The following is a 14,998-nucleotide window of genomic DNA, read 5'->3' as shown; positions in this document are numbered from 1 at the left end:
GGCTATCTAAGAGGTTTGTGCAAGCTTCCTGATGGGAGGGACTCAACAGAATTCTTAAAATGAACATAAATTAGCACTGAATGCAGTAGGTCTGTACATCCTGACAGGCAGTACATACCCACGCCCCCATGCACCAGAAAAGGACACACATAATACTGAAGACCAGCACTGCTGCCAGCTCTCCCTTTTTCTTCTATATACTTCGGTACTGCATTTTGTTCAACAAACACATCCCAGTTTTGTAGTTCCTTAAAAAAGAAAAAAGGCCCATAAGGTAATATAAATCAGTGATGAAGCAGCCTCACCTGGCTCGGCCTCGGTGCTCTGCGTACCAGGCTGTGATTCTTTCCTCCCACATTTCTGGAGTCATTTGATACAGATTTATTACCTAGCAAAAAAGAGAGCAAAATAAAAAACCCACACACAAAGAAAGTTCTGGTATTGTTTGGTATTTTTATAATTATGCATTATTTTTACAAAACAGCAAAGCTATTTTTAAAAAGCCACATACAGGGAGCCAGTCACATGCAGAGGTGGGTGTGTAAATAAGCACCGTTCAACCTGAGTCACAACTCGGAAAGCTGCACCATTTCTCAGGCTGCGGGGCACCCCTCGCCTGGCAGCACCCCTCTTTCCTGGGCCATAGAGCCCAGAGAGAGGACCTCGTTCAGGAGCAGAGCTCACTAATTTCGGGCCGGCCGCGGGCCAGGCTGTACGTGCTGCGGCCTTTGCCTCTGCAGAAACCATCAGAGGAGCAGGTAAAGTCAGGGGAAGGTGAGGAGCAGACCTTTATCACACATGACAGGGGAGCAGAGCTATAAAATCAGAAGCAGCAAAAGGTAGGGAAGGCCTGCTTCTGAGGCTAATGAACAAGACGAACACCACCAAGGATTAAAAGCTATAATGCCCACCCCCGACTCATCCCGTCTATCCGTCCCGCCCCGCGCAGCTGCAAACAGCTCATTTCCCCAGGCTGAACTCAGGCTGCTCCACGCCCCTCCCTAGGAATCATTGACGCTCCCCCACCTTTAAAGAAAGGACCATCCGCAGGCCATGCCTGTCCTGGCAACCCCAAACGAATCCCACGAACCTTTGCTTTTTAATGTTCTCAACAGAGACCATTACTTGAGATTGATTACAAAACATTTATAAAAATGTTCTTGCCACCTATGTCCAATATTCCTTCCGGTCCTTTGGTTATGTCTTCCCAAACAGGGAATTTGACTTCTTACCCTTTTTGGAAGCAATTCCTCTTGGGCCAAAAATCCCCGCTTGTGAACAGAGGGGTCGTAGTCACCGTACTGGAAGAAGAGGAAAAGGAGAGCGTGGGATTGAGATTCTAAAGACAACTGCATTTCTGAACAGGTCGACTCAGCCTCTGTCCCTCCCAGCTCCAGGGAGCAATTTAATTCTGATGACAAGTCAAGATTGCAACCTTGCTAGTTTGTTATCCTTGGATGAAAATACAAAACTGATTATATCTGTGAACAGAGTCGCATAATCCCGTAAGGGATGGATGGGTGACATGCTAATAAGAATGTGACATTTGTAGAGAAATGTGGCCGAGTTTTCTAACTCCTGAAGGAAGCCGTCACTACCAAAACAGCTTTTGAAAGGAGACAACAAAACACAACTCTGTAAGTTGTGATTAGCAACCAGTGATAAGAGTCTTACCTATAAATGTTTGTAAGTGGCCGGTAATTGGAGCCAACTGATAGGTGGGAGCTGGGGATAATGCCGGCAATATTTTTAATACCTTTCAATCAAGGCTCTGAAAAATGCTTTGGAAAAATCTGATGCCAACACTGTCATTTCTATCGTACAGACAAAGAAATGAGTAAAATGTTAACAGATTTTCCTGAAGCTGTAGAGCAAATCACTCTGGGGCCTGCATTTTAATGTACTCACCAGGGACAATAACTTGAAGTTTATTTTCTGATTTCAAAACAAATACCCCTCCCTGCTCTGCAGCAGGAAGGCCACCGCAATGAGAAACCCGCGCACCTCGCTGCAACTAGGGAGGGCCTGCGCGCAGCAATGAAGACCCAACACAGCCAAAAATAAATAGGATGGATAAATTTATAAAAAAACAAACAAGCAAACAAATACCCCTTTCTTTCCTAGAAAGTTAGTCTGACCAGGAAATAATCAGAAATGAAGGAATTTTTTAAAAGAAACTAACCATAAAATATATAGAAGATCAAAGCCTGTCTCTTGTCAATCAGCATTCAGTGGCTTTTCTTTTGACCCAAAACAACAAAGCTCAGTATTTTAGTATTATCTTCTATAAACATTTATCCTTTTTGCCACCAACATTGGAAAAGCAAAAGAAAGGTCTGGCACAAGGCTGTTGGCCCTACATCCCACCAAATCGGGTGAGGACATGGCCCACCCTCATTCCCAAAGAACCTTAAGTTAGATTTCTGGTGAGTTTTCCAACAGACACTCATGAGATTGAAGAGATGTTCATCATCAACTGTAAATCATGACTTCTTCCCATACTACCCTTCTATAAAAGCCCCGAGGATTAATATCTCTTATGAATCTCATAATTACCTTGCAAATAACAGAATTGTATTGCATTGTTTTTTCAGTTTAAAAAATTAACTGGTCAAACTTAAATACTTAACCCTGTCTATGCATTTCTTCATTTAAAAAACTTGAAGGAGGGACTTCCCTGGTGGTCCAGTGGTTAAGACTACATGCTTTCAATGCAGGGGGCATGGGTTTGATTCCTGGTTAGGGAACTAAGCTCCTGCATGCTGTTCGGTGCGGCCAAAAAAATTAAAAAAAAAAAAAAAAATGAGGGAAACTGGTTTCTCTGGATCTCTGAAAGGCCAGGGGAGTGTAATAAGTCAGGAACTGTATGAGCTTTAACAGTACTCTCTGCGGAGAGTGCAGGTAGGAGCCTGAAACTGGGGGGGAGGGGGAGGGGGAGGGGGGTACGGGAGGCAGGCTGCTTAAAGTTCAATTCCAGCTCCTTCACTTATTAGCTGTGACCTTAGAAATTTTGTGTCTCAGTTTTCTCATCTGTAAAATGGGAATAAGAAAAGTATTTATCTTATAGGATTCTTGTGGGGATTAAATGAAATACTCAGAATTTTTTTTTTTTTTTAATTTTTTTGGCTGCACCATAAGGCATGCAGGATCTTAGTTCCCTAACCAGGGATCAAACCCTTGCCCCCTGCATTGGGATCATGGAGTCTTAACCACTGGACCACCAGGGAAGTCTCGACCCATAAAAATTTTAAAACTATGATTAACACATAGCATTCAATACAACCTGATGTCAAAAGGTTAAAAACTCAGGTCATGTCACCTCTCCAAGTCTGTTTCCTAATTTGTCAAACGAGAGCATTTGTCTTGGAGGATTTTGAAGGGGAGGTGGCTCTGCAGCATCCCCTGAGGCCCCGAGTGAGGCACCCTCTCTCTAAACCTCAGCTTCCCCATCTGGAAAACAAGGGTCAGAACAGTGCCTGCCTCCTGGGGGGTGACGAGGATGAAGACAGTCAGGTAAGCATTTTGCACGGTGCCCAGCTCATAATGAGTCAGGTATTATTGTCATCAGCTGCGTTATTTATGATGACACTGGTTACTCTTTGCCTGTCAGATTCTTAAGCGGGGAGGATGATAAAGAAAGCCCTGTGAGTTGTACTTGCAAAACTCTCAACAGTGCTGACCAAACTCTAGTGCTTTTGCAAGCAGATATGCAAAGTGAAAGCTATAAATTCAGGCTCCAAAGGCTTGCAAGATTAATGATCCACATTGTCATACTGAGCTCCCAGCTACTCCATTGATCAAATGCTACATCTGAGCACTGGGGAGGTGGCAAAGACACTGCTGAAGGAACTTCTCCACTGGACTAATTCCACTTATAACATTACAGCCACCTTGAGGTATGTGTCTGCTCTTAAATGTCTTTTTAAAACACAAAAGAAGAAGAAAATCCTCAAGTTGTGGTGGCTGGTGAATATAAAAGAAAGTCAGACCACTCCATGGATGGAGATGGCTGTTCCTCCTCATTTTATGTACAGAGGCATCCCAATAACATAAGCAGGAGTGAATTTGCTGGGAAGCTAATGAGGCTTGGGTTTCAGGTCTCTGCACCTGCATGGGCCTGTACCTAATTTTATATTCATAATTTGGTGTTCTTGAATTAAAAGAACACCTTAAATTATATAAGCTTCAGGGCCCACAAAACCTGGATCCACCCCTGATATAAACCAATTGAATCTAAATTCAAGAAGGGAGTTCACCTTTTAAAGGGCTCTCAGAGTCACTTCTTAAACAGAGACAAATACTTTCCTCTGCTTATATGTATGAAAAATTAGACCAAATGCTCTTAATAGGATTTCACAAAACATAAAGGTCTAATCAATACATATATAGAATAAACAGATCCCAACCGCACACCAGTCACTAAACTCCAGATGGATTAAAGACTTAAACCTATAAATGAAAATCCATAAAAATACCAGAATAAAATATAGAAGAACATGTGTATATTAAGTTGATGAAGTCATTCCAAAAGTCACTCAAAACATGAAAAGGATTCACATGTAAAAAATGATAAAAGATTAATATTCATAATATATAGAGTTCCTATAACTCAATTAGAAAAAGACAAACAATAAAGTGGAAAAAACAGGCAAGTCATAAACACTTGATTCACAGAGGAAAGAAATACAAATGGCCAATAAGTCTATGAAAATGATGCCCCAGTGGTAATCAAGGAAATGAAAACTTTTAAAAAATCTACTTTTTTGTCAAATTAGCAAAAATTTAAAAGGCTGATAGCAACCACTGTTGATGAGGATATGGAAAAACAGATATTCTCACCACTATTGGTAGAAGTTAAATTAGGAACTTTTGGAGAGCAATTTGGTCATAACTATTTAAATTTTTTTTGAGATAAAATTTACATACATAAAATTCACAATTTTAAGCATATAATTCAGTGGTTTTTAGTACATTCAAAATGTTGTACAACCATCACCACTGTCTAACTCCAGAATATTTCCATCACCTCAAAAAGAAATCCCTTACCCATTAGCAGTAAGTCCTAATTTCCTCCTCCTGTCCCCTGACAACCACTCAACCTACCTTCTGTCTCCATGAATTTGCCTCATCTGGACATTTCATACAAATGGAATCATACAATATGTGGCCTTTCCTGTCTGCTTCTTTCACTTAGCATTATTTAAATTTTAAATGTTCCTATCCTTCAACCCATTTATGCCATTTCTTGATATCTATCATAGACAAATATTGTTCGTATGTGCCCAAACAGGCGTACTCAAGGATGTTCACTGCACCCATTTAAGTAGAAAAGTAATAGAAAGAAAAACAAGCCTAAGTATCTACCAATAAAGATATATTTAAATAAACAACAAGGACCTACTGTATAGCACAGGGAACTATACTCAATATCTTGTAATAACCTATAATGGAAAAGAATCTGAAAAAGAATATATACATATATGTATAACTGAATCACTTTGCTGGACACTTGAAACCAACACAACATTGTAAATTAACCATACTTCAATTAAAAAAAAGAAAACAAAAACAAAACAACAAAAAAAGATATTTAAATAAACCACAGCCCCTCTGTTCTATGAAATACAGTTCAATAGTTTAAAAAACTGAGTACTTTAAGAACTCTCTTCTGACAGTTTTAAGTGAAAAGGGTGCACTATGCAGGACTTCCTCTAGAGTGGCGGCCTAGGAGTGGGATTTCGGGGACTCGGGGAGGGGGTGTCTCCTCACTGACAGGCCCCTACCATACCCATCACCCCACAGAGCTTATGCCAATTCACAGTCTCTTCCTGCATGGAAATGAGCTCAGAGCTTCTATTCAATTTATTTATTTATTTTACTTTTTTTTTTTTTTAAGTGAGGTATAGTTGATTTACAATGTTGTGTCAATTTCTTCTGTACAGCAAAGTGACTCAGTTATACATATATGTATATTCTTTTTCATATTCTTTTCCATTATGGTTTGTCACAGGATATTGAATATAGTTCCCTGTGCTATACAGTAGGACCTTGTTCTTTATCCATCCTATATTAATCCTTGTCAATCTCATGGGTTTGAAATGTTTCCTTATTGTTGCTTTAATTCTTCTTTTTCTTGATTACTAATAAGATTGAGCATCTTTTTGTATTTACAGATTCTTCTCATAGTCTATAAATTGCCTGATATTCATACCCTTTGCTCCCATTTTTCTGCTTTTTTCTTAGAAACTTAAGAGTTCTTTATATTCAGGGATATATCTGCAATGTTACTTCTAGAAATCTACCTTAAGGGGAAAAAGCTTTTGCACATGTACACAAGGAAGCATATAAAAGAGTTCTCAGTAAAGCGCTGCTTATAATCGGGAAACAGCAGAAACTAAACCTACCTCCTCCTCAGGAGGATAGAAAAATAAATTAGGCTTATTCATCAATGGCTACCATACAGCAGTTAGAATCAATGAGCTACATCGACTCGTACAACACGATACATCGCAAAATTGACATTGAGTGAGAGAAAATACCCATTTGTAAAAGGATAAGCCCCCCAAAAAGGGGGACATGCAAAGGATAGTACCATTTATATCAACTTTTACCTTCTGGGTATTTTTTTCCACTGGATTATTTTAAAGTTAGTCTCCTCCCATCCAACTGACCACTGCCCAAGTTGGGAACCCCATAGTCTCAGCCAGATGACCACCACAGCCTTCTAACAGGTCTCCCTGTTTCCAAACTGGTCTTACTCTAATCTGTCCTTCACACAGCCACCAAAGGATCTGTCTAAAATATAAACCCTTCACTGGCTCTGCAACCCCCACAGGATAAAGTTAAGACCCTTTATGATCTGACCCCCAGCAGACCTCTCCAGCCTCAACTCTTGCCACTCTACCTATACTTTACATATACCCAACTTCTTAGTTGCCTTTTGGCACTCTGCCCCTAATTAGCATCAAAGAGCAATAGGAAACAACAAGCCTCCTCTCCCACCAGTCTTTTCTCTCTCTGAACACTAGGAATCTGCTGGCCAGCCCTGCAAGATTGGGGAATTACATACCATTCTCTCCCAAAGTCATTTTTAATAAGAACACATTTCAAACACCAAATTGTCAATATAAAATCCAACAGGTGGCTTAAGATGTTGCAAGATGGTTTGGTGTGTCACATGACTGGGCCAAAAAAACCAGCCTATATTTCTGATTCAAAAATAACCTAAACTCCTACTAAGAAATATGGTTCTTGTTAACTGAACCATGTGATTAATATTTGTATTTATGCTTTAAGGGTAATTGTTTCTTTATGCTTTGGAATGAACTGTCTATATCAGTTGAACAGCTGAAATACTGTAATGAATACATTTGTGCGTAATTACATCCCACGTGTTCATGAGCTCAATTCACTTCCCCCACCACACTTTTACATTTCCTATCTGTCTCAGAAAGGTTGTGGAAGAAAAGAAATGGAATATAATGGAAGGAACCAGGATGATTTACTGAAAAGTTTGGACTGATGTGACCATACAAATGAACCTGGAATTTAGTGAAAGGTAGTGTGTGATACCCAGAGACCCCTCTCACAGTGAGGGCAAGTGCAAGTGCTAAATTATGCAATCCAGACACTAGGGTTCTCACCCCTGCTCCATTCTGCAGCTCCATTCTGCTTCAAATCCTGTCCATCAAGAAGTGGGCTGCAAACTCCATTTAAAAAAGGATTTACATCGGGCTTCCCTGGTGGCACAGTGGTTGAGAATCCGCCTGCCAATGCAGGGGACACGGGTTCGAGCCCTGGTTTGGGAAAATCCCACATGCCGCGGAGCAACTAAGCCCATGCATCACAACTACTGAGCCTGCGCTCTAGAGCCCACGAGCCACAACTACTGAAACCTGCGCACCTAGAGCCTGTGCTCTGCAACAAGAGAAGCCACTGTAATGAGAAGCCTGCGCACCGCAACGAAGAGTAGCCCCTGCTCACTGCAACTAGAGAAAAGCTCGTGCGCAGCAACTAAGACCCATCACGGCCAAAAATAAATAAATAAATAAATTTATTAAAAAAAAAAAATTAACATCAAGTATTGTGACTTTAGACAAATTATTAGTCCTTTCTGAGCCTTAAATTCTTTGGTTTACAGAAAAGACTCCATTGAGGATCGCAAGAAATATTCATGTTATAACACTTTGTAAAACTGTAAAACACTACAGGCGTGTAAGATCTGATCAATATTGTAATCAGAGACACCCTATTAATATTAACAGCTGTCCTAGAAACTGGAAGCATGTTATAATAATCCTTAGTTTCCCAAATGCAGACTTGAAGCCATAGATTACCTTTATTTGTAGGTTCCTGACAATTTACACCGGGAAAAACAGTTAAAGCACGCTCCTCCATATGAACCCCATATGCTGTCTGTGAATCACTTTCATCTCTAAATTAGCAGGATCCAAATTAGGAGGGCTTTCCTACAGTGAAATCTGTTTAAGCAAACATCTGCTGGTTCCCTGAAAAGTTTTTTTTTCTACAGGTGGCCTTTGAATTTGTGACCCAAAATTTATGCAAAGAAAATGTAGCCTTTGAGACTAAAGTCCTTCAGAGAGAGGTAGTATCTTTGAGAACCTGGCCCTCCTCTCAGCCGGGGAGAAGGCATGCTAGAGAGAAGCTCAGTTCCGGGCCAGGAAGTGCTCAGATTTAATGAAAGTGACAACAACTGCTTCATCACTGTCAGGGCGATACTGATTGAAAGGACACATTTTTCCTGTTATTAATATTCTTAATCAAAGCATAAAAGGAAGCATATGTTTTAGTTGAATCAAGGCCCATTTTCTGTTTTCTCAATTACTCATTTGTCAGGACAGTGGAATAGGGGAGGCACAAAATGCATGAATTCCCAAAGCCATGAATTCTGCCCTTAGCTTTACCCAAGATTGCCCAAATGACCTTGGGCAAATCACTGAGGGCAGATACTCACTTCGTGTCTGTATCAGTAACAGAGTCAACAACCTCCCCTCAGGCCAGTGAATACTCAGCAAATATTAGACAAGTCATCAAATGACCCTGATGCTTCTGTTAGTGTGACGAGCACGTACAGACCCTTTTTTCCTCCAAATGATAGGCCAGTTACTTCCTGGCTTTGATTTGAGATTATCTTAAGCTACCCCAAAAAGTGGGCTAAGAAGTTGAGGGTCTTATTAATTTCTCTAACATTTCAGGGAAATTGCTTTATGGATACCTCTAACTAAAAAGGAAAATAATAACTGAAAAGATTATGCAAAAATCACAAAAGTAACCCAGGTGTCCCAATTCTGAGGTCATCTTATGCTGCAGTGAAAGGTAGTAAGCAGAGGGATCAGGAGAAAGTGGCATGTGATTGAAGTCGGAAATCTGAGGGGCATGAAGCACCCTGGGCAGACCCTGTAGTGAGTCTTATAAAAACAGAGAGGACAGAAGCACAAAACCAGTGGTCTCCCTCTCCCACCACTCCCAGTCTGCAGCGATTTCTCTGTGAAAGACTCTCAGGTCACCAGACAGCTCAGCTGGGCTTGGTGAGGCCGAGAGCCCGCAGTGCCCAACCGTAAGCACAGCCAGCACGCCATCCAGGTGGATGAAGCAGGACATTCCCCAGAGTGTGACATGGTCCCGAGGCATAGGGCCGCTGGTCCTCAGAAGATGAGTTTGCAATGAGGACCTGGGCCTTTCTGACCCCAAGGCCATGTTTGGCCAAAACTGGAGACGATAAACTCATTCTTCCTGGTTAATAAAAAGAGAGGTTGGCTGGGTGAATGTAATTAACCACATGTGCATAGTGAGATTACACAGATAATTCATCGAGCTGTACACTTATTGTTTGTACACACACAGACACTCTCACAAGATGATACAGCAGTGGAACAGTGAGAGTGGTCCCCCAAGTCCACAAGTGCCATAGCACCCCACTTTCTGGGGAAAGTCTCTGAAGCCTAGAAGATGCAAAGAAACAGATGACTGGTGTGATCCTGTGACATGCATTAATGCCCAGGAAGAATGCGTTTTCCTTCTTTGAGCCTACCTTGGCCTGGACGGCGTAAGAAGCCAGGAGCACAGAAGCCTCGGGAGGGCAGTAGATCTTTTCATCTAAAATCTGCTTCTTTACCTGAAAGGGGCAACAGGGGAGACATGATACCATGTGCGTGGACAGGAGCCGTGCAGGCTGGTCACAGCAAGACACTGCAGCGTGTTCTAATGAGGCCTGTCAACCCAGCCTGCTAATGATTTTCTGACAAAGGGCACAATTTTTTCTTTTTACCGCTGCCGACAGGTTGGGAGTTCAGTCCCTGAGAAGTTATTGGTAAGATGGCTACGCAGAAAAAAACCCTTAATCTCTTCTGTTCGTGATCAAATGCCGAAGAGGAAAAACAATCTTCGTAGTTAAAAAAAGAGACTGACATCTGGGTTGTGACGGAGGAGAGCTGTGAACTCGGGAAATGTCAGGAGCGGCTCTGGTGGTGACTGCAGCCTCGGCCCCAGCTGAGCACACGCAGAATCGGAGGAAATGGAGTCTGCTTTTAAGTCTTAACACAAGACCAAAGTCAGTGAGGCCACTGAGTTATGACTGCAGGAAAAAACCCCATCACTTTCAATATGCCTGCTCTAAGGAAAAAGGAAGCAATAAAGTTTGATCGATTAAACCTTTAAGTCCACTTGAGGTCCGGGAAATATAATTCTTAAGCCATAATGTTGAATTAACATATCTCATTGCATTTAATTTCTTAGACTGGTACGGTGGGTGATGTTCCAGACACAGAGGCAAGACAGCCTCCTGAAGTGCGGGCATGCTGAAATAAACACAACGGGAAAGCCAGCTCTCTTTCACAGACGTCAGCAGTCACCAGATTCATAAAAGTAGTAAATTTTGCCTTGCTCAGCCGTGAAAGCGCTCCAACATTTCAGTAGGAGGGGAAATTAGGCCAAAGTCAAATGGAGAATGGGCACTGCTTCCAAGCACTTACAAGAAAGCCATCTCTATACGGCTAGGACATTCTGGGGCCTAGGAGGCCACTTTGTGGTTTCATTCAAAGCAGGGCAACTTTCTAATCCTTCGGTTTTAAGCTGCACTACAGAAAAACTGAAAGGGCTTCCCTTTGACATGAAAATATTGGAGAGGGGATATACAAACACACATACTTTTTTGGCAAACTTTTTTTTGCAAGAGAAATTATTGGAGGGGGTTATTACATTTAACTTAATATTTACTTAATGCAGTAATCTGAGGCTCAAACTAATTATAGGAGGCCAGGCTATATGTGTACATCTGGGCAATCATGTAATTAACGCCCCTCTGGGGTCTTTCCTGTCACCGATGGCGGACACACCAGCCATTCCAGCGCCAAGCACCATAACTAACCGTGAAACTCGGGAAGTGCTCTGAGCGAGCAGTAGGAACACAAGCAAAACTGCCAAGGTTCTCATCCTCACACCAGTCCCCCTAGCTGCACCTCTAGACGGTCAACTAGCTGTCTTTGAACCTATAATTATGGATCTCCTAATTTCTTCAATTCGGTGGAACAATTACTTACGGGTGCCCACTGTGCACTCAATGAGCCTTGCCTTAAAGGGGCTTACAGTCTAATGAGGGAGTAAGTGGAAAATAAGACAATTATAGACAAAGAGTGGCATGAAACATGATGTTTGAAGTACCACGTGTGTGGGATTTACCAAGTGTCACTGGAGTTCTGAAGTCCCGCCTTCATGAGAGCAGATTTTAAATTTCTGGAAGAACTACTCTTTGCAAGGCTCTCTTTTTAGACTTCCTGGGCAACTATTGAGTACTTTTAAGTTAGTGAGGAGCCGTCTTCAAAGATGTTTCTAGTTAGGGAGCTACTTGTATGTGTTCTTTCGCCATCACACTTTTGCAATTTCATCTGACACCAATTCTCATCACTCAAGTATAGTTCTGTCCTGAAGACTGTTTTTCATTACAGAACCAAAGGGACTGGCTTTCCAGAGGGAGAACATTTTCACAATGTGGAGGCATTTGTGGTCAAATCCGAGGGGTTGGCCCAGGCTGCCTCTGCCACTACCCCTGGGGGCGGTTCTCTCAAGATCAGGGGGGTAGCATGGAAAGGGGTACCTGCAAGAAGAATAAATGTTGCGTGATCTCCTGAACCAGCTCCTCCTCGGCATTCTCAGGATAAAATTTGGCCAGGAAGTGAAAGGTGACTGGCTCTTCCTTTGAAACGTCATGATCCAGCACCTGCGGAATTGCAGAGCAAAAGAAAAACAAGCTAGTTTCGCCCCTCTCCCTCCTGGGCCACCATCAAAGGACCTTCTGCAGGGAGTATATAAATATTTTTCTCCCTTCTAAATTTATCACATTTCCCAAAGGTTGTGATTCTACAGTTTGAAGCATTCACAAAGCCATCTATAACAGGAGGTAATATTCACTTCACATGGTGAATTAATCAAATTAATCAATATCCCCAAGTGGTGAGTGGAGCTAAGATGATTCAGGCACAAATGTTTTCAAGGCCACAGAGATAGCTAAAAACTAGAAATTTATAACTCAAAGGCCTTGGGCACTATCCTTTACGGTAGGCTGAAGGTTTTTAAATTTTCTCAAGTAGTGGAATCTTCCTTTATTCTTTTGTCTTGCTGACTACCTCCAACATTTAGGTCCATACTGGAATGGAGCTTAGAGATGATGAACTAGATATCTGTGAAATCATCTAAACATTAACTGAGCAACAAAAGTGAAACACGTCCATCATGGCAACCCTTTGTTTCAAGGAACCTCTAGAGATGCCCCACGAAATACTTGAGCACAGCCAGTAAACCACTCTGCCTTTAATCTTCTAACAATTTCATCCACCCACTGGAAAGCTTGAGCCATCTGCTCTCCAGAATGAATTTCATCTCAGGACATAAACATGCCATGTGACAGGCTACAAGTCTCCATTAACATGTGTCATAATTTATTTCCTTTGAGCAGCAGGCTCCATGGCTCCTGAGGCCCCCAATCTAATATCCATTTGGCCAACACTCAGGTACGATTTCAAATTTACTTTGCCGAGAGTCACAAAATGATACTGAAGGTTTTGCTGTCTTTGATAGATAACTCTCCAGGCTCCTGCCCAAATTCCTGGTCGTGGTGCCCAAGAGATTCAAAATAAACCTGATCTAGGACGCTCTTCTTGGCATGGCAGCACTTGGACATTCATGATCGTTGGGAATTACCATGTGAAATTTATAACCAGCAGGGACCCCAACGTGAAGATTCAGATTACTGCGTACATATGTAAACACAATTTGAACACCTGAGTTTAGAGTCAAACTGGTAGAAGACGGCAGGCTTTCACTGTTTATCATGCCAAGCAGTAGATAATAGAATGAGGTAGGCAATTGCAGGGGGTAATTTGGGGTAAAAATGAGACACTGACTTACTCGGAGATTCAGGGGTCTTTTAGGAGTCACTGACTAAAACATACGGCCCTGCTCTCAGAGTCTCCATGGATAGGTTGGCAGGTAAGTAGGTGACAGCGTCTTTGTGAGCACATACAAACCCACGCAGAGGGCAGTTCCCCGAGGCAGTATCCATTTCTAAGCCACATTAGAACTGCTGGGAGTCCAGACTTGTCCACCAGGCCTCAGAAGCCCCAGAATATCATGAGAACAAAATAGACATTCTTCCTTCACTGCGGGAACCAGGGCACTCTTTATTCCTTAGATCATGTTAATGAATAAATTGAGTTGGGCCATGGTGTTTCTCAAAAAGACTCTTAAAAATTCCCTAAAGAACAGGAGCCCCAAGAAAATCTTTCAAAGACATAAATTGTGCGAAAAAAACCCAAAACGATAATACAATAGTAATTTTTATCCACAAAGCCTGACTCATGGCTCAGTCAACAGAACGGCATTAAGCCTGAAGCAATCAGGTGACACCCGGTGACAACAAGGAAGAAGCCAGGGATGGCGGCAGGTCAGTTCTGGGTGGTTCTGCAGGCCCGGGGTAGCTGGTGAGGAACAGGGGCGGGGCCTCCCCAGGCCCGCATCCTGTCCCGTATAACTTCCTCCGCAACCCACCCCTCTCTCTGCTGTGTACCATAATGCCCCATGATGCTAGACACATGCTCAGGGGAAATCCAGAGCCCATGCCAGCCCCACTGGTGTCATCAGGGTCTGGGCCCACCTTCTTGTCCATCTTGAGCCAGGCCACGGTGTCCTTGATTGTATACTGCAGGCCAAAGAACCAGGTTTCCCGAAGCCCCAGGGTCCGGCACACCAAGTCAAACAGGTCCTTCCCCTTCCACTTCATCTGCAAGGGAACAAACCAACAGGGGAAGACAGCTGAGCCCAAGTGGTAAGCAGCCCGCAGGAAAACCTTTTCTCTGCTCCCCCCACCTCAGGTTCTGAAAGGTGGGGATGACGCTAAGATGGCCGAGGAGCAAAGAATTCCTAAATAATTGTAAACCTTCCTACACAAAACCATGAGTGGGAAAATAATAATTAGAGCTTAATGGCTTAATCACTGCATAGCATACACAATACCTCCCTTGGACAGTTCCTTACAGATCTTAATATGCCCAAAGCTGCTAATTTAGGAAAGCTGCTAAATAACGTCCACATTTAGGAGAGTCAAGCTTCTCCCGTTAATCCGAGGTTAGCTTCTAGAGACATTCGTTTCCTCAAGATTTTGTTGTTGATTTTCTTTTTAATCGTGACTCTGCCCTTTAATAAAAGGTTAGCTTTTTAAAATGTAAAGACTAGTTTTACTTGATTTTTTTTAAAACACAACATAGGGTAAGATGTTGTAACTGACGTCACAAATCATGGGGAAAAAGAAACACTAGAGACCAGCCAGTCCAATCACGGGTCTCTCCCCGTCATGATGTGTAACCCAGGCCAAAGAGGAGGTGTCCACCCACGGCCACACGCAGCAACTTCAAACTCTTGTATCGAAACTCAGGGGACAAACAGACAGGAATATACTGTAGTGTGCTAATCCCGTAGCCTCATTTTC

General features: G+C 42.4%; 1 protein-coding gene across 6 annotated transcripts in view; it reads right to left on the bottom strand.

The window, feature by feature from the left end:
* Positions 1-14,998, bottom strand: part of NF2 (NF2, moesin-ezrin-radixin like (MERLIN) tumor suppressor) — an 85,528-nt gene that overhangs the window by 38,700 nt on the left and 31,830 nt on the right. For all 6 annotated transcript variants that reach the window (XM_082354732.1, XM_082354731.1, XM_082354733.1 and 3 more), the window contains exons 2-6: positions 14,168-14,293; positions 12,113-12,235; positions 10,052-10,135; positions 1,233-1,301; positions 306-388 (exon numbers count right to left, since the gene is read on the bottom strand). In XM_082354732.1, coding sequence (XP_082210858.1) covers positions 306-388; positions 1,233-1,301; positions 10,052-10,135; positions 12,113-12,235; positions 14,168-14,293 — 485 coding nt within the window. The remainder of the gene's footprint in view (positions 1-305; positions 389-1,232; positions 1,302-10,051; positions 10,136-12,112; positions 12,236-14,167; positions 14,294-14,998) is intronic.

Source organism: Balaenoptera borealis (genome assembly GCF_965194805.1).
Source record: "Balaenoptera borealis genome assembly, chromosome: 14".
NCBI lineage: Eukaryota > Metazoa > Chordata > Mammalia > Artiodactyla > Balaenopteridae > Balaenoptera > Balaenoptera borealis.
Note: the sequence above shows the minus strand (reverse complement) of the source record. Positions and strands in the feature narration are given on the sequence as shown.